This window comes from Etheostoma spectabile, chromosome 1 (assembly GCF_008692095.1).
Source record: "Etheostoma spectabile isolate EspeVRDwgs_2016 chromosome 1, UIUC_Espe_1.0, whole genome shotgun sequence".
NCBI lineage: Eukaryota > Metazoa > Chordata > Actinopteri > Perciformes > Percidae > Etheostoma > Etheostoma spectabile.
In genome coordinates this window covers 3934033-3959582 of record NC_045733.1, presented here as the reverse complement: position 1 = coordinate 3959582, position 25550 = coordinate 3934033, and the positions used below count along the sequence as shown (strand labels likewise).

Here is a 25550-nt window from a genome sequence, read left to right as displayed (position 1 = left end):
CAGAATAATGTCTTCTATCACAGGAGTCGTGCCTTCTAGTAGTACCATGTCTGGCCGTGTGTACTGTGATTTACGGAGTAGTGGCAGAGATCCATTAGCAATGAAACAACATACTCTCTATCCAGGAAGTGATTTATGTATTCAATAAGCCTCTCTGCCTTTCATTCCCTCCTTCCCCACATTTCACTTCCTTATTCTTGACAGCAGCAGCAGTAAGAAAAGGCACAGTTTGGGAAGTGGAATCTGCCAAGAAAAGTGTCCTAGGTAGGTGAGAACGCAACTGCACCATGCACCTGCCATAATGGTAGTATGCTTTGGATACTTTGCTACCGTAACACACAGTATTTCAATAAAAGCGCTTATTCAGATACACAGTATGTTAATATTAAAAGGCTGCAAAGCAGCAATACCTTAAAATAACAGATTTTAACACAAAACATCAGGAAAAGCTTAACTAAAACAGGACTTAAACGTTTGGAGTAAAATATCTGCCAAAAGTAACACCGCTCACAGGTCATGAACTCATTTATTGTGAGCAGTTTTGGGGATGTTACAACATGAGGATTGACACACGTAGGGAAATCAAATTCACATGACTGACAAATGTCACAAAAGTCATGTCACAAAGCGCTCACCATGTAATAACTAATTATGAGCTTTATTAGCACTGTAACTTGACCTCATGTTATGAATAAAGAAGCATGGGTAACAACAAGGCGTCCTTCATCATAATATTACGTAGGCTGACCAGGTGAGAATGGATAAAATTCTGAAACAAATAAAACAAAGTGTTGGTTTGTACAGTTGTGCTGTCAGTTATATGTTGCATGCAGCTTGACGTCTGACCCCCCCGTGTGAAATACCAAACTCCTTCCTACACACATTGCAAAACGCTTTGTTTGAATCACCTAAAACTGCAGTAATCAAGGGGTATTTCCCTACTAGGTCTTCCCGGTACCTGCAGAGACGTTTTTGCTTTTTAGCTATGTGTTCATTGGGTCCCGGGACACCAGCCTGAGTCTCCCTTTCAACAATGAATGAATGAATGAATGAAAAATAGCAATGCCTGTTATCAAAATCTGTGCCTAGCCACCTACGTAGGGCCTACGCACTGTTGCAGCCAATGAGCAGCCGACGGGTGTCGGCCGCAGGACGACTCAATCACCCTGAACAGTTTTTAGCGTTCTATCAGACTATAACTACTTGAGAGTCATCTCTTGAGAATTTTCTCTAATTTTTGGGACAACTAGGGCAGGATTCGGGACAACCGCTTGGATTTTCGGGATGTCTGGTCCCCCTAATTTTACAGAAGGATAGTAACTGTGTGGTCACTGTGTTTGAGTTGGTTTTAAATTAGGAACTTCCAAAATAAATGGAGTAGAAAAAAAAAAAAAACTTATGTTGTAACTGGTTTCCTTTCTCTGATGTTTTTTAGGAAAATTTCTGTCTTGGAAGTTATTTTGTTCACACCGGGGTTCGATTGACTGCTTCTACGTCAGCCTAAACACACTTTAGTGTACAATTATGAATAGGGCTGATCCGATCCAGTATCAGTATCAGGACCGATACCAGCGTGATTCATGTTTCGGATTTTCCCGATCCAACCTGCAAAGATATCCGATATCCATGAGCCATGTTTGCACTTAAACGTGGTTTGCTGAAATGACTCCAAATGTGATTCTGCTAGTCTAGTTTGCTAGCTGGCTGCAAACTGTGGAAGGATTTCCTGAACAGAGGCGTGGCTCAATGAGATACAGAGTTATGAGACACGCCCCCGCTCAGGAAATCCAGTCCACAGTTCAAGTCAAGTCAAGTCAAGTTTGTAGCCAGCTAGCAGGATAGCATTGAGCACATTGTGGCTAGCCAACCTGTCCACTGTGAGGAAATACTTCACACTGGAAACACCACAGAGCAAGACAGCAAAATGCAATGTTTGCAAAGCCGTAATTAAGAGAGGCGAAAACTCCCTTGCGTCGTACAACACAACAAACGCAATCAAACATTTAAAAAAGCACCGCGTTAAGGAGCATGATGACTTTTTTTAGCCAGGGGGCAGAAAGACAAAGGGAGCCGTCAGGAATCACTTCTGGAGTTATTCCAGAAGCAAGGTAAACTCCAGGCAGGCAACGTAAAGGCTAAAGGGATTAACGAGAAGTTGCTCAACTTCATCGCACTCGATGACCAACTGTTATCATTGATGGAAAATGCTGGATTTCGCAGCCTGATTAAACCCTTGCAGCCACAATATAGTTTACCATCCAGACGATATTTATCGTGTTTAACTATACAGCCAAGTGTCACCCAAGTTAGCTGAGAAGTTACACAGAGTTCCAGCCCTGAGCTTTACTACAGATATTTGGACTTCAGATGTCTGCCCAATGTCGCTGATAAGCCTCACGTGCACTGAGTTGACTCAGATACACATGGCCTCTGTAGTGCGGTGCTTCAGGTAAAAAAGTGCAGGGGTTCACACAACCGAGCTACAATTGCTGTTTTGCTCACTGTGCACGAGGGACTAATGTCACAACACAGCGTTCAGCATCATTTTTTTTTATTGATAGCGCGTGTGTGTGTGTCAGAGATTTACAGTTATTGCACTTTTCTTATAATTCAAATATTTGACATCTTAAAACCTTGATTTGTTGATGCTACAAGAGCCAGTGTACTTGATTTGTGCTGTTCAGATGCACACTGTTTTAATGATAGTGTGTGTGTGTGTAAGATGTTTACTTATATGCACTTTTCTTATATTTCAAGACTCAATATTTGACATTTTGGCAATGTAATAAATATTGCCAATCCATTTGAAACCCTTACAGTTGCACATTTGTTTTCAGAATGGTTTTTCTGACTTCCTTTTCTAACCTTATACTTACTTCAAGTTGTCTTTCGGAACATGCATGCGTACATATCATACTTGCCTGTTGAAAGTTGTTTATTTCAGCATCATATAAAATCAACAATAATGATAATAATTATATTAAAGCAAATACAGCTCTGGTATCGGAATAGTATTAGCCGATATCCAAATTCAGGTATGGGGATCGGAAGTGAAAAAATGTGGATTGGTGCATCCCTATGTACAACCATAAATCAAGCTTAACACACATTACTTTCCTTAAACACAGGTGTTGGAGATATTAATCCAAATAAGAAGGCTAAGCTTTGCCAGTTTTCCTGTGCCTGCTCTAGCCAAAGCTCTGCATATCCCATACAGCCAAAAATGTTTTTGGTTTTTGTTTTCAGTTAAAACTTAAACAGGGTGGTCAAGCTACAAAGAAGGAACCCAGCCTGCTATTCACCACAAAATAGCTTCCAACCTAAATATAATCCAAAATTTAACCTCACTGGTCTATCATTTTTTATTTGATCTTAACTAGGCTATAAACAGAGACACTAATTATGGCCATCAATTTTAAAGATATATACGTACATATGTATTATTAAAGAGCAAGTATACGATGTAGAAGAGAATAGACCAGGGATCTGAATTAAAGGACCATTACATGTTAGCTTCACCAGCAGGAGATTTATAATACTTCTAAGCCCGAACACTACAGCTGTCTCACTGTCTATTGAACCAAACCAGACACTTGAGGCACTCCTCCAACAGATGGCATGGGATATAGACTTGACTGGTTTCATAGAGTTTGCATTTGGGAAGAATTATAGAGGGTTGTCACTGACGTGACGTTCTGGGCACTAACCCGGATGCGCAGCCACATTGGAGGCACGCGGTGTAAACAACTGAATGGAGTACAGTGGAGTATTGTGCACTTTAGATATTTGAAGTGAATGTAGCCATGTCTAAACAACAGAAAAGAGTCCGAAATGCAAAGGCATATAGGTAAGTTTTTGGACCACAAGAAAAGAAATTACAGTTTATTGGCGGTGCAGATCCCTACGAGTTGGTTCCCTATTCTTGGCTCCATGACGACTTGGTGATTCTTCTTTCAGTTGGATATCCTGATATAGCTAGTCAAATACCTGCTTTTCTCGACGAGCCCATACACAGCAGCAGACCTTATATCATACATATGTTTGGAGGCCTATAACCAGATTGTATGTGAATAAGTGAGGGAGACGCAGTAACAAGTCATTAACGACTGTTGCGTTGTGAGGACCAAAGTAAGTTATACAATAATGTTTTTAATCAAGCGTAGGAAGGAGACGTACCGCAGGTCATTTATCCCGGCCGCGGTCAGACTCTACAACACCTGCACTACCTGATAATGTTGTAGCTTTTGTTCCTGTGTTTCATTTACTCCACACACTCTGGATATCTTTACTATCTGTATTTATATATTTTTTTCAGTTACAAGTACTTACTTTTTCAATATTGTTTATGGTTACCTACTTTTGCTAAACTATTTTAATTACATATTCAACTTAATTTAATTTAATGTCACTCACTTACACTGCAATATTGTTTTTCTGTACTATTGCAACCGCACTTTACGAAATCTTTATTTGATGTCACTTACATTCAGCCATATCTTCTGCTCACTCTCTGCTGTTTGCTTGTTTTTGTGTTTACTTGTGTATTTGTTTGTTTTTGCTCTTATTGTAGAAAACGCTGCTGCTGTAACAAGGAAATTTCCCCGCTGTGGGATAAATAAAGTATAATCTAATCTAATCCTTAACTGTATGATATTATTGCGATACTCAAGGTGTAGACAAGTGACTCTCAATCGTTTTTATTTTTTTTCATTTCAGAAACCCTCAGATTGCTATCTACACTATCTAAGTGCGTTTGAGCTTTTCCAACCACAAGCGCCTCCTTTCCTCTGATAACTTCTGGTATTCCTATCCCTGGTTTTTAATAACTTTTGGAAGTTGGTAACATTTCAAATGTTTTTCTCGGTCTAACCTATTGGTACAACCTAAAACACTGCAATGATTGACCATTTTCCTTGACGACGTTCGGGATCTACTGCAGTGCCTGTGCTTTGTTGTGATGCGGAGAACTTCCAATATGGCGGCTTCCGGTCTGATGACGTGTTGTGAAAACCCTCTATAAGGATGCTTTCACCCCCTATATATTACCCCTATATATAATATTAGCATTTTTCATTTGTTTCTGTGTTTTTTCACACTGCACTTTGTCAAATGCATCAAAGATTGTGAGCAAATATCACACGGTGGAAACAGTCGCTCATCTATTAGACAGAATATCAGAATGAAACGGGACAACACTTCTGGTTTCAGAAATACTGGAGCCAACCAAAGGACTTGGGTTTTCTGGTTTTGCTCTGGTGTTTCTAATATTTTAGAGAAAGATGGCAATATGAGCAGCTGACAAGACAGCAAGTGAAGAAGAGGGCAGGTCCTGATGAGAGAGAGATGATGGTGTGTTGACCAGAGTTTGGTTGCTTGGTCTGCACCAGAGTGTGAATGAGCTTTCACACCACCCCAAACAAACCGTACTATCCAAGGAAACGCTCCAGGATTTGGTCAAAACAGGTGTAAAAGCTACTTAAGTTTCTTGCTTTGTCTAATCGGCTCTTTTAAAACAATAAGAGCAGACTGAAGGAATACTTGTTTAGTTATTGTTTTGTCTGGTGCAAAGTAGTATCGAGAGAGCTTGTACGTACATATGTAGGTCTGAGTGTGTATCTGTGCACATCTGTGCATAATTAACAGCTAATCAGCTTCCTCTCAGTCTTTAGTAACAATGAGCTGACAATTTGACATTTTTCTTTGATTGGAGACATTCCTTGGTTGTCACAGCCACTTAATCCACTTGCCAACAAAATAAATTAGGATTTTCATTAAGTCAACAAGAAGCGTGTTCTTTTACCAGTACATCTGCCATGAGAAAAAATGATTATTACACAAAAAAGTGAATAAATGATGCCCTATTGTCTGGACTCTTAGTGACTTACTGCATTATACTTAACAGAGGATACATGCAATGGACATGCAAAACAATCCAAATTGTTTTGCGTCATCCGGTGGACCTTTGTGATGAGTTATGCATCAACAGGCGGATCTCGGCAGATCTCCGCTGGATGCTCTGTGCACTTGCACCACCTAGAGAAGCCAAAGACCCTTCATCTAAACATACTGCACACAATGCCATGACACAGAGCTGGATTTATAGCAGCAATATATCTTTTAAAAGGCAGGGTCAGTAACTATTTCCAATATATACTTTTTTATATATTGTTTGAAATGGTCTTTATAACCTGACAGCAAAAACTAATGTATGTGCTCTGAAAAGGGATTTAGAATGATCTGTCATCTGTAGCTGCTGTAATCCTATAAAAACATCCACCAATCACAGCTGCGCAGTTTGCTTGGAAGAAAACAATGAAATGCCTCCTTGCCCCCAAACTCTACAAGCCTGAACTCAATGCACTCCATCGCCACATTGCTAACAGTAGTCATCTGTGTTTTAAACATTTGGTATGATAATGTTAGGTGTTTGCTTTACAGTGAGTGAGACATGAAGTAAAATTGCAGTTCTTTCTCTGCTTTGCTCTGAAGCTTGTGCATGTCTGACTGTGGGTCTGAACTCAGAAGGCAGGGGAGATGCTACATTCAAATCTTGCTAACTTTTCAACATTACCAATCCTGCCAGTAAGTGTGCAAAGTCGCCAATTAAACAAATTACAAAAGTATTCTTTATCTTTTACCCCTAGTGGTATCTAGTCATGCAGGTAGTTTTGGCTTTGGTTATTAAATATCCACGGAAGATACTTCTGCCACTACCCCACTACAACTGACGTAAATTCTAAGTATTCTACCAGAAGTTAAAAAACATAAGAAAAGAATATCCTGAGCCACCTGAACCAATAATATTAACTAACTAATATTATCGTCCTGTCCACTAACAATAATGCAGCCAACACCTAGTGAGGTAATCGCTTCACTAGGAGAGAGCACCCATTTGTTACTAAATGCCTTTAAACGACAAAGTGTCTGTTTTTATAGAGACAGTAAAACAAAACAAACAGGTGGGCAAAAATTGGTTTAAAAAATCTTTATCAGAAAATAATTTCATACTGGAGGTAAAAAGCTATTGTGGCCAGAGGAAGGAGTAATTTATGAACCAATCAAAATATTGTCTTGAGTGAGGACGGTTTTATGAATGCAGAAGCTTTATGAGAGCATAAATATCTAGCTTTGTCTATGTAAGACACATAGTATCAGTGTATGCTAAGGAAAAGACTCCAGCTGACTGCCTTTCTGCAGTGAGATGGTACTGAACTGATGCTACAGCTGTATGTGTAAGTATCTTGGACAGCCCCTAGTGTCTTCAAACAGCCGGTACAACACATGTGAGGTGAGAGCAGCAAATGAGGGGGAAGACTAAACTATCTTACTATTGTGTAGTAATGCTTGAACTAAGAATCTACACAGCGTATTACACTCACAGTAACCAGGTCATAGCAGTGGTCTGATCAATTTTTGAGGGGGTGGACAACTTATGTGGACTGGAATTTTGCTGAGATGCACAAACTTGAGTAGGCAGAGAAATAATCAATAGAATTACATGAAATAGCAGGCTGAACCACACAGAACTGTGGTTATGAAAACCCTAAAGGTTTGTCTATTTAGAGCTCAACTGCGCTGACACAGAAAAAGTTGCAAAGCTTTATTTACTGTACACATATGATTCATCTGAACTAGAGAATCTGTTGCAGAGGCACAACAGGCAATAAGGTAATCGTAATGTTCTATTCCACTGTGTGGTTCAGAGGCGCCTCAGTTAATGAGACTCAGTCAGTCTGGTTTGGACTTTCAATCCACCACCCACTGAGTTTACATTTTAAAACTGCACTGCTGGGGAAGAGTTCATCCAGTGGAAAACAAATACATATATACTGTGTATCAAATGACATGGATAGAAGAGGATAAAAGAAAACGGACGGTTGAGTTTAGGAAACGTTACACGCGGGACACAAAGAAAACGTGAGATGATCCCTCGTCTCCTGGTTTTACCTCCTCCTGTGTTTTTACCCATCCACCACCCCGGCCAACCTCCCTACGTGGATTCGCCCTTTCATACTACACGCTTAACCCCTAACCAGATGATCTTTACTGTCCACCTGTGGTGTACCATTCAATATCACACATTTTGTCATAGCACCACAGCAAACTGAAGCCTCACAAATACACACAGCTGAATCAACAATGCTCCAACAGAACGTCATCAAAACATAACATTACAAGCTTGAAAATGGTGGTATTTATTGCAAAGCTACTGTATTAAACTAAATAATACAGGACTACTGGTCCTGTTATTTTGTCCACCCCATGTAACATTTCATGCAAGGCGGTCTCTCTCTTTCTCTCTCTCTTTCTCTCTCTTTCTCTCTCTCTCTCTCTCTCAAATTAGCAGTGAGGTAGAACATTTGTTTGCATGGCTTTAGGCTGAGCCCTGGTGGGAAAATGCTAAACTACAGATGTACATGTGCACGCACGGACGCACGCACACATGCACACACACAAATCTGGTTCTGTTACTGGTGCTAGACAAGGTACTAACTGAGTTCACGTGTGACCTTATCTACACCTAGATAATGTCAGACATAGGCTTAGTTATTATTGTAATAAATAGAATCAACAAATGTATTTTTCTTCTTTTTTGATCTTTTAAGTCTAGTTTCAAGTTCAGAAAAAGTCAGTGTGCACAACTGAGCTTCAGGTGATGGTTCTTTGTCATTTAAACTAAATGGTATTTTGTTCTTATTTTTATTCAATAAAAACACGACTGAGCCTTTAGGTGATTTTACCTTGATATTTCACCAAAATTGGTAGAGTAAAATGATTTACTTACTGTTGAGACCCCACAAAAGATGACCCTGTGGAGAGGACAGCAGCACGATTAAGGGTTAGCAGCAGGTTGCCATGTGGCTGGCTGGCAGTGTTGCCATGTCCGCTTATTCTAAGCGACTTTGGGCTTGTTTTTTTGTAAAGTCGCTTACAAATATTGGTAGTCGCGGGTTGCGTTTTTTTTGGGCTTGTCACTAAAGTGTAGTTGTTTATTTGGGCTTGTACACAGCTTGTCCTTGCCGGCTCGCTCGATCCCGGCCCTTTCCCCATAAACACAATAGACAGCAGCGTTATTTCCCGCCCACTTCCTGCTTCTAATTGGCTCTGACCCAGATGGAAACGAGTACCAGCCAATCAGAGGCAGAGCAGGGCAGTCTGTTGTTTTCTGGTTAGGAAAATGCGCGAGTAGCGACTAATGGTGAGTGTACTGTAGGAGAGTTTTTGGAGGAATAAATGCCCGGGATAAAGTGGGTGAAATACGGGAAGAAGTATAACAAAGACTGGGAGAAAGAGAAAGGAGGAAAAGAATGGATTCAGCCCATCATGGGGAACAACTCAAAATCACTGTGAAAAAAAGTCAGTTTTCTAATGTTAAATAATGTTAAAAGGTGGTTTAACTTACTCCTGTGGTCATTGTCCTGAAGCTCAGGGGGAGAAAATAAATAAACTCTAGCCTACCGTGTGTACAGTTTACCAATCTGTCTACATGGATTGTAACACAGTTTTATTTATTTTTCTCTTCCAGGATCTTAGGGGGGCTACGTAGAAAAAGTCGCTTATTTTGGGCTTGTTTTCACAGGCCTGGTTGCGTATTTGTCTCGCAAGATCTGGCAACACTGCTGGCTGGTCCATATCCTCGGGTACACTGGGCACAGTTCAAGTAGAGCCATCAACTTGCCTTCATGCAACACATTTCCTCATTTGGGAAGCCAGGTATTTTATTTATAGTTATAGTGCAGGTACTGGAAAAATTCAGACAAGGGTTTGTAAGTGATAGGGAAATAAAGCAAACCTACATAGAAACTTTCTGAATATGCTTCTCACGTTTACTGTTAACAGTATACAAAATGCAATATTATAGAGTAGCTATATGGCTTGACATTCAGTGCATATGAATTCCTTTCCTTTTAACAGTACTTGCGTCACAGGTGACGCTTCCTTTGGTGGCCTGGGTTGTTCTACACAGAAAAAACTACCACAAACTAAGATTTTGCTTATTTGCTGACATGAATGCACCAGCAAACTCTAATTTACTTGTCAAAACAAAACTTGTCTTGTTTGAGCTGAGTGTTGCAGGCCTGGAGCAGTTTGGGTCTGAACTATGACGATGGCTGTCTTGCGGGTTCTCTAAGTATTAGTACACTAGCTAGCTAAATGATTTGACAATAAATGTTCACAGATGCCATAACGTTCAAGCAAGAAGAACAATTAATGAAAACATACACCTCAGCTTTGCTAACTAGCTAGCTAACTAACGTTACATAGCTAGAGTAGTAACACAATGTGCTAGCTAACAAAGCTAACGTAAAGCTGCAACGTTAAATTGCATTGCATTTTAAATATGCTAACGTTACATATGTTTAATTGTACTTAAATACATTTTACTGACGTTTAATACTAAACAACAGCTCTACGACTAGACTAAGCTAAACAAAATATATAAGATAATTTAGTAATAAAGGTGTAGCGTTAGCTACCTTTGTAACGTTACCATGGAGTTTGACAGTGACTTTAGAGAGAACCCCAACATTTAGCTTTAATCAGTTTGCATTCATAAAATTTGCTATGAAAAGAATTTCAAGACTACATAATCATCTTGGCTACTATTAGAAAAAACTACTTAACTCGTGTTCTTTGATTTTGATGAGGACGAGAAGTTCTAAACGGGTGTTACTAATGTGGCTAGCGTTGCTAAAAAATTATAAACTAAAACATGAAATAAAGTGAACATTTTAGAAGTTCAAATGGCTACATTTTGATAAGGTGTAGTCTTAATCATAATAAAAAAAATGTAATGTTAGTGCTAGAAGCTTGCAGGATTGTGTAGTAGATGGGATATGTTATTTATGTCCATAGACTGTAAAAATCGGACTATGCATAGGACCTATTGGAGTTGTCCCTAGGTGGCAGTAGTGGTTCATTTCGGAGCAGGGGGTGTTGAGACCGCCAAAGTCATCAAGAGTATATGGCTGCAGCCTGGAGGTGTACATCCAGATAAAGCTGCCCCGCTGTCTTCCTTTCCTTTATTACAGATTGGCTTGCACCTAATTTATTTTAACCTGATATAGTAATATGTAGCCTATATAAACAAATGTAGTTTTACTAGAAAGGTGCTTCATGTGGGTTCAATGTTGCGTGTTAAACTGATATTTCAATATGCAGAGTGATAGAATGATAACTGTACATTATAGGATGCTGCCTAAAAGGTACAGAGTGTAATATACAGTGTTTCATTTTTAGTGTTTATTGATGGGAAGATGGATCTGTACTGGGACCAAGAGAGGATAAAGGCCCTCCCAGGTCCCTCCATGACCTGAACCAGCGCCTGAAGCCGGCCAGGAAGTCCAGGAAGCTGCTGCTGGAGGAAATTACTGGCAAGCTGAGCCACCTTTTCAAACAGACCTTTGTGCAAGACAAGATGGCTCGCAAATTGAACACGTTGGTGGAAGCCTACAAAAAAGTAAAGGACCTACTAGTAATTAGGTCTAAAATTATTATTTTTTTAAAAGAGCATACTTAAATAGCAGGGACGACTAGAAGTGCCACGGTTTCAGCAGGTTTCAAATGCAAGAGTCTTTCAAGCAAATGTGCAGAACAAACACTTTATTTTGACTCTACAACTTAGAAACTACAAACAAACAGGACTCTCACAGCAACAAACAGAGAGACGAACCGAACAAGAGACAAAGGGGATGGGCGGCGACAAGGCTGGTTTGATAGCCAACTGTGTTCCCCAGAATGGAGACTCCTGTGAGACTTGGATAGTGGTAGGAGCAGGAGACAAGAACTCCTCAGGCTGGGGTTCTGGACTTAGAGTGGCTGGCTGGAGGTGAAGCAGCCTCACCCTAAGCCCCTGGCACACAGGCCTGAAGCCAGTAGATGCAGAGACAGGGTCAGTCTGGAAGCTAGCAACCTCACAAACAGAGTCACTGGAGGGAACAAGAAGGGACTGCAGATTTCTGTCCAGATTAGAAAGCTCACCAGCTAAGGCAGCCATTCCACAGAACAGACTCAGACGCGACCTTAGGGGCAGGGGAAGGGAGAAGAACAAAGGTAGTTATGGGCACAGTTACTGGAATGGTGATTCGGACAGTAATGGGAACGGAGACTAGGATGACAACAGAGATGGTGACTGGAACAATAACTGGCACAGGGACGGGACAGAGAACAAAGACAAAGACGAGCATGGTGACGGGGACAGAGACAGGCGTGGAGACGGGGAGGGAGACACATGACTGACAGGTAACCACAGAGAACATGGAAGACAGCAACAAGCACTAAACACAACATTATACACAAAATGGCCACAAGAGTGGCACAAAGGCAATCAGTCACATCAGGATCCTGACAAGAAGTGGAGGATCAGTGCAGCAATTGGTTCAAATCTTTTGATATTGCGCATCAGGAAAAATGGCAAGCAGAAAGTCAAAGAGATATTAAAGACACAGATTGATGAGTGATTCTTCTAATAAAATTTTTTATTTAATTTTAATCATGTAGGCTAAAATGTCTTTCATTCTCCATCTGCCTCTCGGTCTCTGTCAAATCAATTTCTGAGTTACATCAAATATAACGATCAAGCAGATGAAAACAACGAAATGAGAAACCAGTCAGGAAGACAAAAAGACATTGATTTTTAATAGGTTTAGCTCACTTCACATTTAATTTTATAGAATAAATACTCATCATTTTTCTAAACCAATAAACCAACCCAAAACCCTTTTATTTAATATTGTTAGTTTTTATCAGTTATCCAGCATGAGACTGTGGAAAGGTGTTCACTTTTGGTATACACAAAAATGGTTTCACTGTATTTAGTACAGTTCTTAAGACATTAAGTGCTCCTCTGAATAATGGGTAAAAGGAATATTGGGAAAACAAGCAACAGCAAAGTTCTTGTTGAGTTTAAGACATACAGTATTTCATTATATCTACTTAGACACCAACAGGCATGAGTATAAAAGAACATTTCTTGGAAGAGGCGTAGGGTTTGTTCAAACGTCGTATGCAAAAAGGCTAAATTCATCCAGGCCTGCTGTAATAGCAATGCTGTTCTACGAAAAGAAAAGTGGTTTAAAGGCATTTGTCTTTATGTCATATCTGCCATATGTCTTATGACGGCATTGATAATAATAATCAGCAAAGCATTCCATGTGATTTGCAATAATATAGTAAAAGTCCCGCTTTCCATTTCCAAGCCAGCAATTCCAAATTAAGAATTCATCATAACCTATTGAAGGCTTTTATGCCACAGTGAAATATGAGTATGAGTATTTTTCCAAGAAAGGAATACATCCCTTTCATGTGTGCAGTGATTTATTGACTTTTTTTTAATGGGAGTTTTATTGAATAGATTAAAGTTTTGTTACCAAATGCCCTGGTGGCTTTATTCTGGTTTCAAAAACAGAAAATAAAAAGCTGATTAAGATAGCCAAATAGGTGCCTTAGATATTACCGTAAATAAGTGCAGCATCAAGATATTAATTGAAGCATGTCACTTTACTTTGTATTTTACATAACATTTAATGTCTGGTTGCTAAATCCCTAATTAGCGGCTTTTATTCATGTACTCCTATGTTTAATCTAAATTAACCTCTTCTAACATGTTGATATTTATGGTGTTTGTATGTGAACTGGTAGGTGGTGTTATGAAGTTCTTGTTATGATGCTCTCGTGTCCTGTGTGGTTGATTTAAACTATAATTGAGATTGATGACTAATCTGAAAAGGCATTTTTTCAACAAATTTGCAATAATTTACTTTTTGTGTGCGCCGTATAACTTGGATAAATTCCAAGACTGATGCTCCACACTCATCTGCTCACACTGAAGTTCTCAGAACAGGAGTGCTGATGTAGAACCTCCCATTAGGTTAATAATTTGTATGAACATTGTGCATCAAATGCACCCATTGAGACCATGGTCTTAAAGTCTTAAAAAAAAAAAACCGATAGACTCATCTTGTTTATGGATTAACTTTACAATAAACTTTTGCACTCCTCCCGACAGCAAAGAGAATTGTTTTGTAACAAATGTTTTGAGGTTGTATGTGCATTGAATCATCTGTGCATCTTAAAATCACTGTGCTAATGTGAATTAACTTTTTCATTTGGGTTTTTGAAAGCCAAAGTGTTTTCGTTGTTTTCCTCAAGAAAAGAAAAAACATATAGTTAAGTCAAAATTCATTTTTTTAAGTACTCACTCCATGTCAACCAAGTCAACGCACACCCAAACTGATCTGGCAAAACTTCCCTCTATTTCAAATACATAAATGCCAACATTTCCATCTATGTGTGATGCAACTTCTGATTTTAATGTTCAATTGGGTTAAACTAAAAAAAGCAGATACTGTATTTAGTTAATTTGTTAATAAACAGGAACTACTTTAAATCAGTCAAAATCATTAGACAACCCAGGACAGTCAGTTTCTGTTGTTACTGTCATGGTTGGTATGTGATATGAAAATAAACAGAAGAATACCTGGAATTGGTAGTTTGATGTGGTATGGATGCTTGAATGAACTGAAATTAATTATATTAATAGCCCGTCTTTTTGAAGATGATGGTCTATAAAAGGAGATAACATACATGATGTCCTAATACTGTACATGCTCATATACACTGTGGTTTATACTTACACCATCTGACAGGAAGTATTCGGCCCTCTCAGTACAATCTTCTCAATTGATTGTGATTCACAAAAAAATGTCTAATCCTGGAAAAAGTGATATTTTCCATATTTAGCGTATCCTATTGACATATCTACAAAGAAGAGATGCATGTTGTCACTTGGGACATCATCTACATAAAAATAAAACATAATCTTTTCTTCTCCTTTAAATCAGGAACTGCAAAACACCAATGGTGTGTGAAAAGAAATCAATCATTGGGTAATCAGTGGGTAAAGTTCATTTAACAGTACAAACATCAAAAATCTGTCTGAAAGAGCACCACCTTTGTGTGCCTCTGTTGGAAACTAATGCACACTTAACTATCTTCTGCGCACAAGGGGACAGAATTAAAACTAGAATTCAAACACATCATTTTGCTTCTTCGCCAGCTTGGCCACCTCCTGCCGAATAGCCTGCACAAGTGCAGAGGTGGAGAGGCTGCTCAGGGGCATGCTGTCCATGTCCTTCACCACCTGGTGCAGGCTTTGCTGGGATGCTGTGCTACGGGCAGTGGGTGGCTGCTCCAGTGCCTTGTTATATTGCAGTGGCAGCCTGGTGGGGCTCCCCTGTGGGTAACGAGGATGAGGAAAAGCCTCTACATACCCAGGCAGGGGCACCTGGAACACAGAGTAGACAGGAAATCAGTAATACAGCGACTTTATATTATTACTACCCACAAAACAAATGACAGCTAATTAAATAATTAGAAGGATAGAGTATTAGTTATTTTTTTGCTGAGTGAACATTTTTTTATTTTGCACCACTATTTTAGAAAGAATTAAATGGGTGATAAGGGAACATGTAGACAATTCTATCTGGGAAAAATCATTTTAAAGGTCCCAAAGCATGAAAATTTCACTCTGAGTTTTTTTAACATTAATATGAGTTCCCCCAGCTTGCCTATGGTCCCCCAGTGGCTAGAAATGGTGATAGGTGTAAACAGAGCCCTGGGTATCCTGCTCTGCCTTTGAGAAAATGAAAGCTCAGGTGGGCCAATCTGGAAACTTGCTTCTTATGAGGTCATAAGGAGCAGGGTTACTTCCCATTTCTCTGCTTTGCCCGCCCAGAGAATTTGGCCCACCCATGAGAAAGAGAGAGACATCATGGCTTTCAAACAAGCAAAGTGCCAGTTGGTCAAGCCCCCCCCCCCATCCCCTCAATAGCTACAGACACAGAAATGGCAAGTCCTAAGGAAAGCTCATAGTCGGACTGGCTCTAGTGGCTGTAATTCCGCACCAAGGCTGAAATTTGCGAAAGAGACTTCAGATACAGTATTGGGGGACCACTAAGGCCTATAAAAGCAACCAAAAATCACCATGTCATGGGACCTTTAATTGAACCAAAATAACAGGGAGAGTAATGAGTGTGGAGATCTACTGTGCGAGTGTATGATACTGAAATGGACTTTTGTTCAAACAGTGTTTGAACTACAAATGGACTACTTTTGAATGTTGAATCAAAATCTTCAAGTGTCAGATTTACACCACAAGAAAGAAAAAAAGTAAAAAGTAAAATAGGTGTTCATTTAGGAAATGTGCTCAACTACCCCGGTATTTTGTTGTGTCCAACGCCAGCCATAAATTCAGATCAGCAAATGGTTTCTAATTGACACTGGTTCTGCAAAAAGACACTGCGTGAAGGCATCTGGTTGAAACAGGCAAACAGACAGGGAAAAAAGAGAACATTCCATACAAACAAGGAAACTGCTGTGCAGGGGAGGGAGGGTAACATGGGTTATAACAGATCCGATAGAACAAATGGAACCTGTCTTATTTTTATGAAAAAGCGGAGGAAGAGGTAGGAGGTTTGTCTTTTAGTGAGGCCCGGCCCCTTTCAAGGGTGGATAGGAATATAGTCCAGGCAAAGTAACTCATTTTGGAGCCAAAATAGAACTAATTATGAAAGATTTTTTTTCAGCAAAGATCCTTTCTATGAGGTTTCCAGAACAACATACTAAACGTCCTAAGAAATCGTAGTTGAGGAAATATGTTTAATTCTAATCAATCCAAGATGTGTGCCAGTAATACCAGACAACAATACACCCCAATGGGGCTATTTTTTCCCTTACTCCTATCAAAATGAAACTTTATACAATGAAAGTCTCCATGAAAAGTAAAAAAAAAAATCGTATTACAGGTTTATTTGAAAATTAACTGTAATGAATGCACAGGAACTGTTTCTGGCACCAGAACCAAAGGAAGCAACAAAAACAAGACGGATATGGTGCATAAAACAGATGAAGGAGTTACTTGGTCTTAAGGTGTGTGACAGTCAACTCTTTATCCATGCCATTTTAGGCTGTGATTCTACGTCTCGTCTATTTAGCATAGGAAAGGGAATGGCACTGAAAAAGGAAAGAATGCCACTAGCTTTCTGGAACAAGCTAAGGTGTTCAGCCAGTCACAGGACAAAGGGGGGAAAAGGCACCATCATTGCAGCAGGGGAAAAGCTTTAGTATCACTGTATGGGGGCGAAAAAGATGAATCACTGGATATGCTGAGATATGGGCGATTCTATGATAAAGTAACTCAGAACTCATCTCCAGTGGAACCTCAAACCATCCTTCCAACATCAACAGCTGCAAAGTTCCATAGTCTTCAGATCTTTTACCAACTGATGGAGTGGAAAGGGGGAAGTGGACGTATGGACCCAAAAGACTGGGGGTGGCATGTTTTGGATGGTAGATTTATGCCAATAATGACCGATCAGCCTGTGGCACCACCAGGAATGCTAGATGTAGTCCGCTGTAGTTGCAAGAAAGACTGCAGCACAAAGAGATGCACATGCAAAAACATGGACTTCCTAGCACTGCCATTTGCGGAGAATGTCGTGGTACTAGCTGCACAAATTCACAGTTGCCTGATTTATCAGACGAATATGACCCAAAGGGGAAGAACTAAGCAAAGAACAAACCAGGAACTGATTTAGGGGGTGCCAGAACCAAGAGGCTATTTGGGTGTATTTTGAGCATATTCAATTAGTGTATAGGTAATTTGCATATTAAAACTATTTTTCAAAGAAACTTTTAATGCAACAAATTGAACTCTTCATGGGTACTTTCATTGAATAAAGTTTCATTTTGATAGGAGTAAGGGAAAAAAAAGCACCATTGGGGTGTATTGTTGTCTGGCCTTATTGGCACACATCTCGGCTTGATGAGAATTTAGCATAATTACTAGGATTTCTTAGGATTATATGTTGTTCTGAACACCTCATAGAAATGATCTAAGCGGCAAAAAAAATCTTTTACAATCGGTCTGTCGTAAAACGCTACTTTGCCTGGACTAATATGTCAGTGCCATAGTGAGATGGTTTGCAAAAGACAATGTTTTAATACAGAGAGGCAATCTCACCTACAAATGACATGTGTTTCTGAGTGTTTATTCCTTTTTTTAGACCTAACTGTTGCAGTGCTGCAGCTCACTTTCTGGCTCAGTAGGGTGACAAGAAGTTATGGGGAAAGGATCCTGACAACCAAGAAGTTAGGTTGAGGCATCTTAACAGTACCCTACAACAATCACAATTATTATTATTATTATTATTATTATTATTATTATTATTATTATTATTTTTAAGTTTAATTAGATTGTATTAAATGATTAAATGAATAATTAACTTGGCTGGCATAAAGCCAGAACACTGCAAGAGTCCAAAATAACAACACTTCCTAATTGAATGTGATACTGCACTAACAAGAGAAAAAAAGAGCTTATTTTCTTTTCGAACCTGTTCATGCTCAGGATATAGCCTTACTTTTGCAAGAAGTTTCACAATAGTCACTTAGAACAGTTTATTTTTTATTTTAAAGTTAAGTTATTAGGACAATAATATCTGTTGGTGCACTTGGACAATTGCTTGAAAACTGTGACTGTCTTGATTAAATCAAGGCATCTTGTCATGTTACCCTACATCTGTTATTTTCTCATCTTTCAGTTGACATTCTATTTATTTTTTTAGTAGGATTGATTGGGTGCTTCCTGAGTCAGCAAAATAGGCTTCCTTACAGAGTCTGCCCACTGTGGCGGCACATCCTCTGGTTCAGGTGGATAGGACATCCAGGATGGACTGTGGTAGGAGGTGGTTGGTGTGGAGACAAAGTATTCGGAGTAGCCGGGCCTGGTGGCTGGGATGGCATAGACGGCTGTTATTGGGTTTCCTACAGAGGAGAGAGGCTGATGTTCACTGATGAATGTATTTCAGGGGGATGTATTACTATACTTGAAAAATGTATTTTGGCATGGAAGCAAAGCACAGTATGTGTTTCTTTTAAAATGCAAAGTCATCTCTTCATACTGTATGCTTACCTGAGTAGTTGGACACAGGCTGCTCTGCAGTGATAGATGGAAGTGCTGCTCTAGTTGTTGGCCCATATGGGTTGTTGTCATGTTGACTCTGAATTTCAGTGACAGATGTCTCTGAGCTCCTTCCCTTAGGCCCCAAGTCAGAAGTGGAACTATGTTGGACAGAGATTTCAGAGACAGGAACGTGGAGTTACTGAAATACTTTGTTAGTACCACTAGATGGCAGACACACACCATGTGGAAAAATAAGTACCTTATTAACATTCTTACCATCTCTCAATGCACAAGTTCAATATTCAAATTTAAACAAGGCCTAAAATCACCCTGGCCACAGCACATTACCTGGTGAATAGCTAGTCCCTGAACACGAATTTGAATGTGAATAAATGTGGAATATCTTATGCGCTTTGGCATGCTAAAGTGTGTGTATGTCTGTGTCTGCCTACATCTGTGTCAGTGTGAGTGCATATGTAAGACCGATTTAGCCTTACCGTCTTAAGGGAGTCCCAGGAGGAGGTCCAGTGCGAGGTGGTAAAGGGGGAGGAGAGCCCATGGCCATCTCAGGAAGCTGGGTGAAGCGAAAGGCCTTAAACAGATAGTGAGAGGTATTTAAGGTTACATAAACTATCTAACACAGTTCTTCAGAAAGGAGAAATTATCTCATCACACTTACCGGTTTGGGCAGGCTGCATTGATACATTTCTGCACCATAGGATGGTACCCACTGCAAGCCTCCCCGTCCACAGCTCATTGTACCAGGGGCGCTGGTCACCACGTCTGCGTAGGGGAGGGGAGGCGGTGCGGGGCTGTACTGGTCAGAAGGTGGGTGGTGGTGACGGGAGTGCCTTCCAGATGTGGACTGCCCCCCTGAAGCCAGACTGAACGCTTCCTCCAGCAACAGGTGCATCTGCTGTCGCACTTCATCAATGGACGGCTGCGAGCTCAGAGTGGATGTCTCAGAGTGTCCTTTCAAGCCTCGGCCATACATGTATTCATGTGGCCCCATGAGGCGGTCAACATTTGTCTCCTCAATCAACTCAGGCTCAGTCTAAAACATATTCAAACACATTTACAAGAGAATATGAATTAAGACTTAACACACACAATACAAAGAAACAGTATAAGCTATTTCATGACACAATGTACAAGGAATCTGATTGAGAAGCAAACACAGTTACAGTACATACAACATGGAATCTTTCATATACAGGAATAAAAAGATATGAAAATTGGGAACATAGACCAATTTTAATTAATAGTTCGAGTGGGTAAATCTGTAGCAGCAGCCACATGGGGAGACACATTCTGATTTACACCTGGATCAAATAAAATAAAAATAAAACCTCTTCTAACTGAATTAGCGGAATATCAACAGCTTCATCTAAAGAAAGCTGGAAAATTAAGTTAACTTCTATAATGTCTCCAGTCATTGTCTCAGTGGGTTATTGACAGGGTGCTGACTGAGCTTGATGAGGCTGGTCAATGTTACGCACATGTTTCTGAGACAAGTCAACTGGAAGAGTTTGATCCAGCTGTGGTCAGAGGAGGTTGAGTCAGCAGAACCAGTTAGTTTGTTTCAGTGCTTGCTAACCTCCACTTTTCTATACTTACAGTATAAGCACTCCAACAATACGTAAGCAGTTGCAGGAGGTCTATTGTGTGTATGTGTGCTAATGCTATTCTGTATTGTCCCTCTCTGTTTCTCTTTTCTTATCTGCACTACAGTATACAGTGGGGCTAAAAAGTAAACCCCAGGTGTGCTAATGCTATTCTGTATTGTCCCTCTCTGTTAAACTTTTCTTATCTGCACTACAGTATACAGTGGGGCTCAAAAGCACCCCAGGTAAACAAAATTATTAATGTGCATAAAGAAGCCAAGAAAAGATGGAAAATCCCTAAAAGATATCAACTGACAGATTAGACATTCGTATTATATGTCACAAAAAGTTAGATTTTATTTCCATCATTTACACTTTCAAATTAACAGAAAACAAAAAAATGGCGTCTGCAAAAGTTTGGGCACCCTGCAAAGTTAATACCTTGTACTGTCCCCTTTGGCAAGTATCACAGCTTGGAAACGCTTCTTGTAGCCAGCCAAGAGTCTTTCAATTCTTGTTTTAGGTATCTTCGCACATTCTTCCTTCGAAAAGTCTTCCAGTTCTTTGAGATTTCTGGGCTGTCTGTCACACATTTTCTATTAAGGTCTATCCATAGATTTTCAATTATGTTGAGGTCAGGAGATTGTGAAGGCCATGGCAAAACCTTCAGTTTACGCCTCTTGATGTAATCCACCGTGGATTTTGAGGAGTGTTTAGGATCATTATCCATTTGTAGAAGCCATCCTCTCTTTAACTTCAGCTTTTTTACAGATGGCATCAAGTTAGCGTCCAAAATTTGCTGAAATTTTATTGAATCCATTTTTCCTTTAACTAGTGAAATGTTCCCGGTGCCACTGGCTGCAATACAACCCAAAAGCATGATTGCCCCCCCCCCCCCCATGCTTAACAGCTGGACAGAGGTTCTTTTCATTAAATTCTGTGCCCTTTCTTCTCCAAACGTAGCTTTGCTCAGTCCGCCCAAAAAGTTCTATTTTAACTTCATCGGTCCACAGAACTTGTTTCAACAATGCATTAGGCTTGTCTATATGTTCATTTGCAAACTTAAAATACTGATTTTTGTGGTGAGGACGTAGAAGAGGTTTTCTTCCGATGACTCTTCCATGAAGACCATGTTTGTACAAGTATCTCTTTGTAGTGGAATGGTGTACCACAACTCCAGTGTCTGCCAGGTCTTTCAAAATGGATTGTGGATGGATGGATTGTGCAGTCAAGCAAGCTGTTGTCTGATATTTTTCTTGGTCTTCCAGATCTTGCTTTAACTTCTACTGTTCCTGATGACTGCCATTTCTTAATCACATTCCGAACAGAGGATATTGGCATCTGAAAACGCTTTGCTATCTTCTTATAGCCTTCTCCTGCTTTGTGAGGGTCAACTGTTTTCAGTTTCAGTTTTCTACTTAGAAGAAGCCATGGTGCTGATTGTTGGGGCAAGGTCAGATGAGTATGGGCATTTAAAACCTTAAGATTGACATCACCTGGTCTTTACAGACAATGATTGAGAACAATCCATGACGCTGTCAGGTCTCAGCTTTCCAAAGGGGGTGGTGCATGTTATAAACTCTGCCCAAACTTGTGCAGATGCCATTTTTTAGTTTTCTGTTATTTTGAAAGTGTAAATGATGGAAATAAAATCTAACTTTTTGTTACATATTATATGAATGTCTTATCTGTAATTAGATGACTTTTGGAGATTTTTCCATCTTTTCTTGGCTTCTTTATGCACATTAATACACATTTTTTACCTGGGGTGCCCAAACTTTCGAGCCCCACTGTACATGGTATCTCTATCATCCTGTCTCCCATGTATATTCATTGCATCTTAATTATTTAACTGCTACCTCACTCAATCTTTTACATCCTCTTCCTTACATTTTTTAAAGTTCCTCCATCTTTTCATATCCTGCACTCTTTCTCCATTTCCCAGCACCTGTTTCAATCTATCCAGTCCTTATATTCAGTGATAAATGAATACCAGTTGAGGTTGCCCTACTTCCTGTGTGAATAGAGGGTAGCCACAGGAGACCTAGCGTGGTGCACCTCGTAAATCAGCCCTCCCTACAACACGGAATGGTAGAGGCTTGCATCTGCAGTTATGGGGCCTGCAGCCACACTAGTCCCATTCTAATGAAGAGGGCAAGGAGGACTGAAAAGGACCATGAAGCTTCTACTAGCTGTGGTACTATATTTCTAACAGAGCTGAGCAGTTGGTTACAAAGAGTTTAACAGAAAATATAAGTTGACCAAGAGTCATGATAATGGGCAGTCAGAGTCAAACAACTCCTATTAGTCTGGAAAATCTCAATTTGTAAAGCTTGTCAACAGTCTTCTGTTATTGAGTTCTGAATTCTGTTTGTCATGTTAAGATGTGGCACTTTGGTCATGGCACCTTCCTGTCATCCTAAGAGCTTGATATATCTAAATTAAATGCACAGCAGACATTTGACTTGCAATAGTAGGAAAAGCACAGGTCCATATAATACCTTGTTTATTAACCATCTATGCGTCCCAGTAAGCCATCCCAATGAGCCAGCAAAACAATAACCAACAACAACAACAATGGCCTGTTACACTTGTGTTTTTCCTGCTGTGACTGGTCAAAATGGCTGGCAGGTCAATAGCAGTTCAGTGAAATATTTATATCACTGTTCATATCTATTTTACAGAAGGACAGCTCAGAATAAAAATACTTTTTAGGATTGATCTGCTCGATTACTCTCGGAAACTCACATACTAGTATTCTGACTTCATGACAGAAAGAGCCCCACGTTGAGACATAATGGAACAATAAAAGAGTGGAGGCATAAACCAGCCATCCTGAGACGCATTACAAATCAAAATGACAGGGCCTTATAAATCTTAACTCTTAATTATTAATGAACCACTTCCCTTCCCTTGCTAGCTGTGGCATACTTGAAACCACACCTGGGTAGAATATGTCTGAGTTTTAGCTCAGTGGCTGCACAATGCCCAAAATGTGGGCCTTCGGCACAGATTTATGACCAACAAGCTCTGATTGACATTTTCTATTTTTACCTTCTATCTTACCAGATTGAAAACAGTTTTTTTTTTAATTAATATCTGAATTGGGTGATAAGCATATAAGTATATAAATGAACACATATTCATATTGAATTAGTACGCAATTATTACCTGATATTTTAAAGGTTTACTTAATATTATTTAAAAAGTAACAACAATTACTTTGTGTTGGTGATGTTTTTAAAATGGTAAACATAAATTCCTTTGGCAAATTTAACTGCATCTTGTCTGCAGACAGAGTCACTTGGTGGTGTGACTCACATCATAACCGCTGTTGCGGATGCCTCTCCTCGGTCTCTCCCTCATAACAAGCATGTCCATCTCTGTTCCTCCAGGACTGGGACTGCTCAGACTCTGTCTGCTGCGATAGGCCGTCTGCCCTACCTGCGAGTGCCTGTCAATTGGAGTAAAAGGTGGATTTAGTACAAATCAGACCTGGGGTAATATTCATAGAAATCCTATCAATTCAGCTTTCTTACTTTTCAGCCATGGTTTCAGAGTGTCTGCCAGTGAATGGCAGGTGGGGGGTGGAAGGGTATGTATCTGAACGTATCAGATTCCCTTTCAAAAAAAGGTACATAAAGTTGTGATACAAAACCAAATGCATAGAGTATGTTAGGATATCTCATAAGGTCATCGAGTAAAAGAGCTGAATCAACAGCTTAAATAATATTGTTGTGCTATATGCCAGGTATGACGATATCCTTGAGGTGTTGCACAGCAAATGCAATACTGATAAACAAAAAATAAATTTGTTGAACAAAACAACAACGTACAATCAATGACACCAAGGACCAGATGCATATCAGCAAACCTGCTTTGAAACTATTTTTTTTTGTTTTTCTTTCACTAATTTTGTCAGTAAAAAGCTGAAAAAATCCTTATCTTGCTCACCAATATCTTGCTCACCATTGTGGGATATAAAAATAGCCATTCAACCAAACCAGTCAACACACAAGCCAAAATTAAAATGTTACTTTCTGACTTTGAAGGGAGCTACAGTAGTGTGGCGATAATTTAGTCTTATGTGTTGCTCTGAGTTTGTAATACCCAAAGACTCTGTCCATCTTTATGTGTATCTGTAAAGCAGAAGCAGGACAGAACCCCGTCCGACACCCTGCCAATCCTGTTATCTCTATTATCAAAGATCAAGACTTGCATCAAACTAATCAGACAGGCTTGATGGTCTCACACTGCTGACAGGATAATGAAAACATTAGAGGAGACAGTTTTAAATATCTATAAGCCAGTTAGCAACATGGTTAAAAAACCCAATCCACATTTGAAATGCCATGACACCTGCAGCACGTTTTGACTGATCAAATTGTATCCTCACACCCTTGTGTTCACACTCATGCCAAACCCAGGTTCCACTTGCGTTTCCACTCTCCCCTCACCTCCTGTGAGACTTGACATAAGTGGAACCTCGCTCATCATCAGGCTCCAGTGGTCTGCCATGCTCACCGGCTGCCCTCTCATGGCAGTGCCGCTGTCTGTGCGCCACAGCTCGACCACTGCTGCTTCCGTCCGTGGAGGGGAAGTCATAAAATCCCTTCCTCTTAGCCTTCAGTCTCAGCTTGTTCCTGTAGTGCTCAATGTCTGACTTCTGCTTCAGAGCCAAGTTCACCTACAAAGAGGAAAGAGTGAAGGACGCAAAGACACACGTGGAGTTCAGAATGAAAAGCAGACACAAGGATTGTTTGCTGAATGTGGTATGATTCTGTTTTGTCCTAAAAGGCATGTGTGTGGATAAAATATCAGAGGGAATAAGAAGCTCTTAAAATGAAATTGTTATGTAATAATCACAGTCAGAAAGATTCAGAACATATCGATTACTTTTTCGTGTTTTTTATATTCATTATATTATATTTAAAATTAAGCAAAAAGTGTCTTGTATACATTATTTCTAGTTGTTCCTTGAT

The 25550-nt window shown here is 39.8% G+C and overlaps 1 protein-coding gene across 3 annotated transcripts in view; it reads right to left on the bottom strand.

Annotated features, from left to right (window-relative positions):
• Positions 1–13283: 13283 nt before the first annotated feature.
• kiaa1549lb (KIAA1549-like b) overlaps positions 13284–25550 on the bottom strand; it is a 59186-nt gene continuing 46919 nt past the window's right edge. Inside the window, exons 16-23 of one of the 3 annotated variants that reach the window (XM_032543329.1) lie at positions 25026–25255; positions 23890–24022; positions 19644–20018; positions 19462–19556; positions 18974–19122; positions 18674–18825; positions 16216–16286; positions 15068–15286 (exon numbers count right to left, since the gene is read on the bottom strand). In XM_032543329.1, coding sequence (XP_032399220.1) covers positions 16257–16286; positions 18674–18825; positions 18974–19122; positions 19462–19556; positions 19644–20018; positions 23890–24022; positions 25026–25255 — 1164 coding nt within the window. In that variant the 3' untranslated portion in view covers positions 15068–15286; positions 16216–16256. Of the gene's footprint in view, positions 15287–15829; positions 16287–18673; positions 18826–18973; positions 19123–19461; positions 19557–19643; positions 20019–23889; positions 24023–25025; positions 25256–25550 lie in introns of those variants that run through there. The other 2 variants (XM_032541750.1, XM_032542525.1) reach the window with 2 other exon arrangements.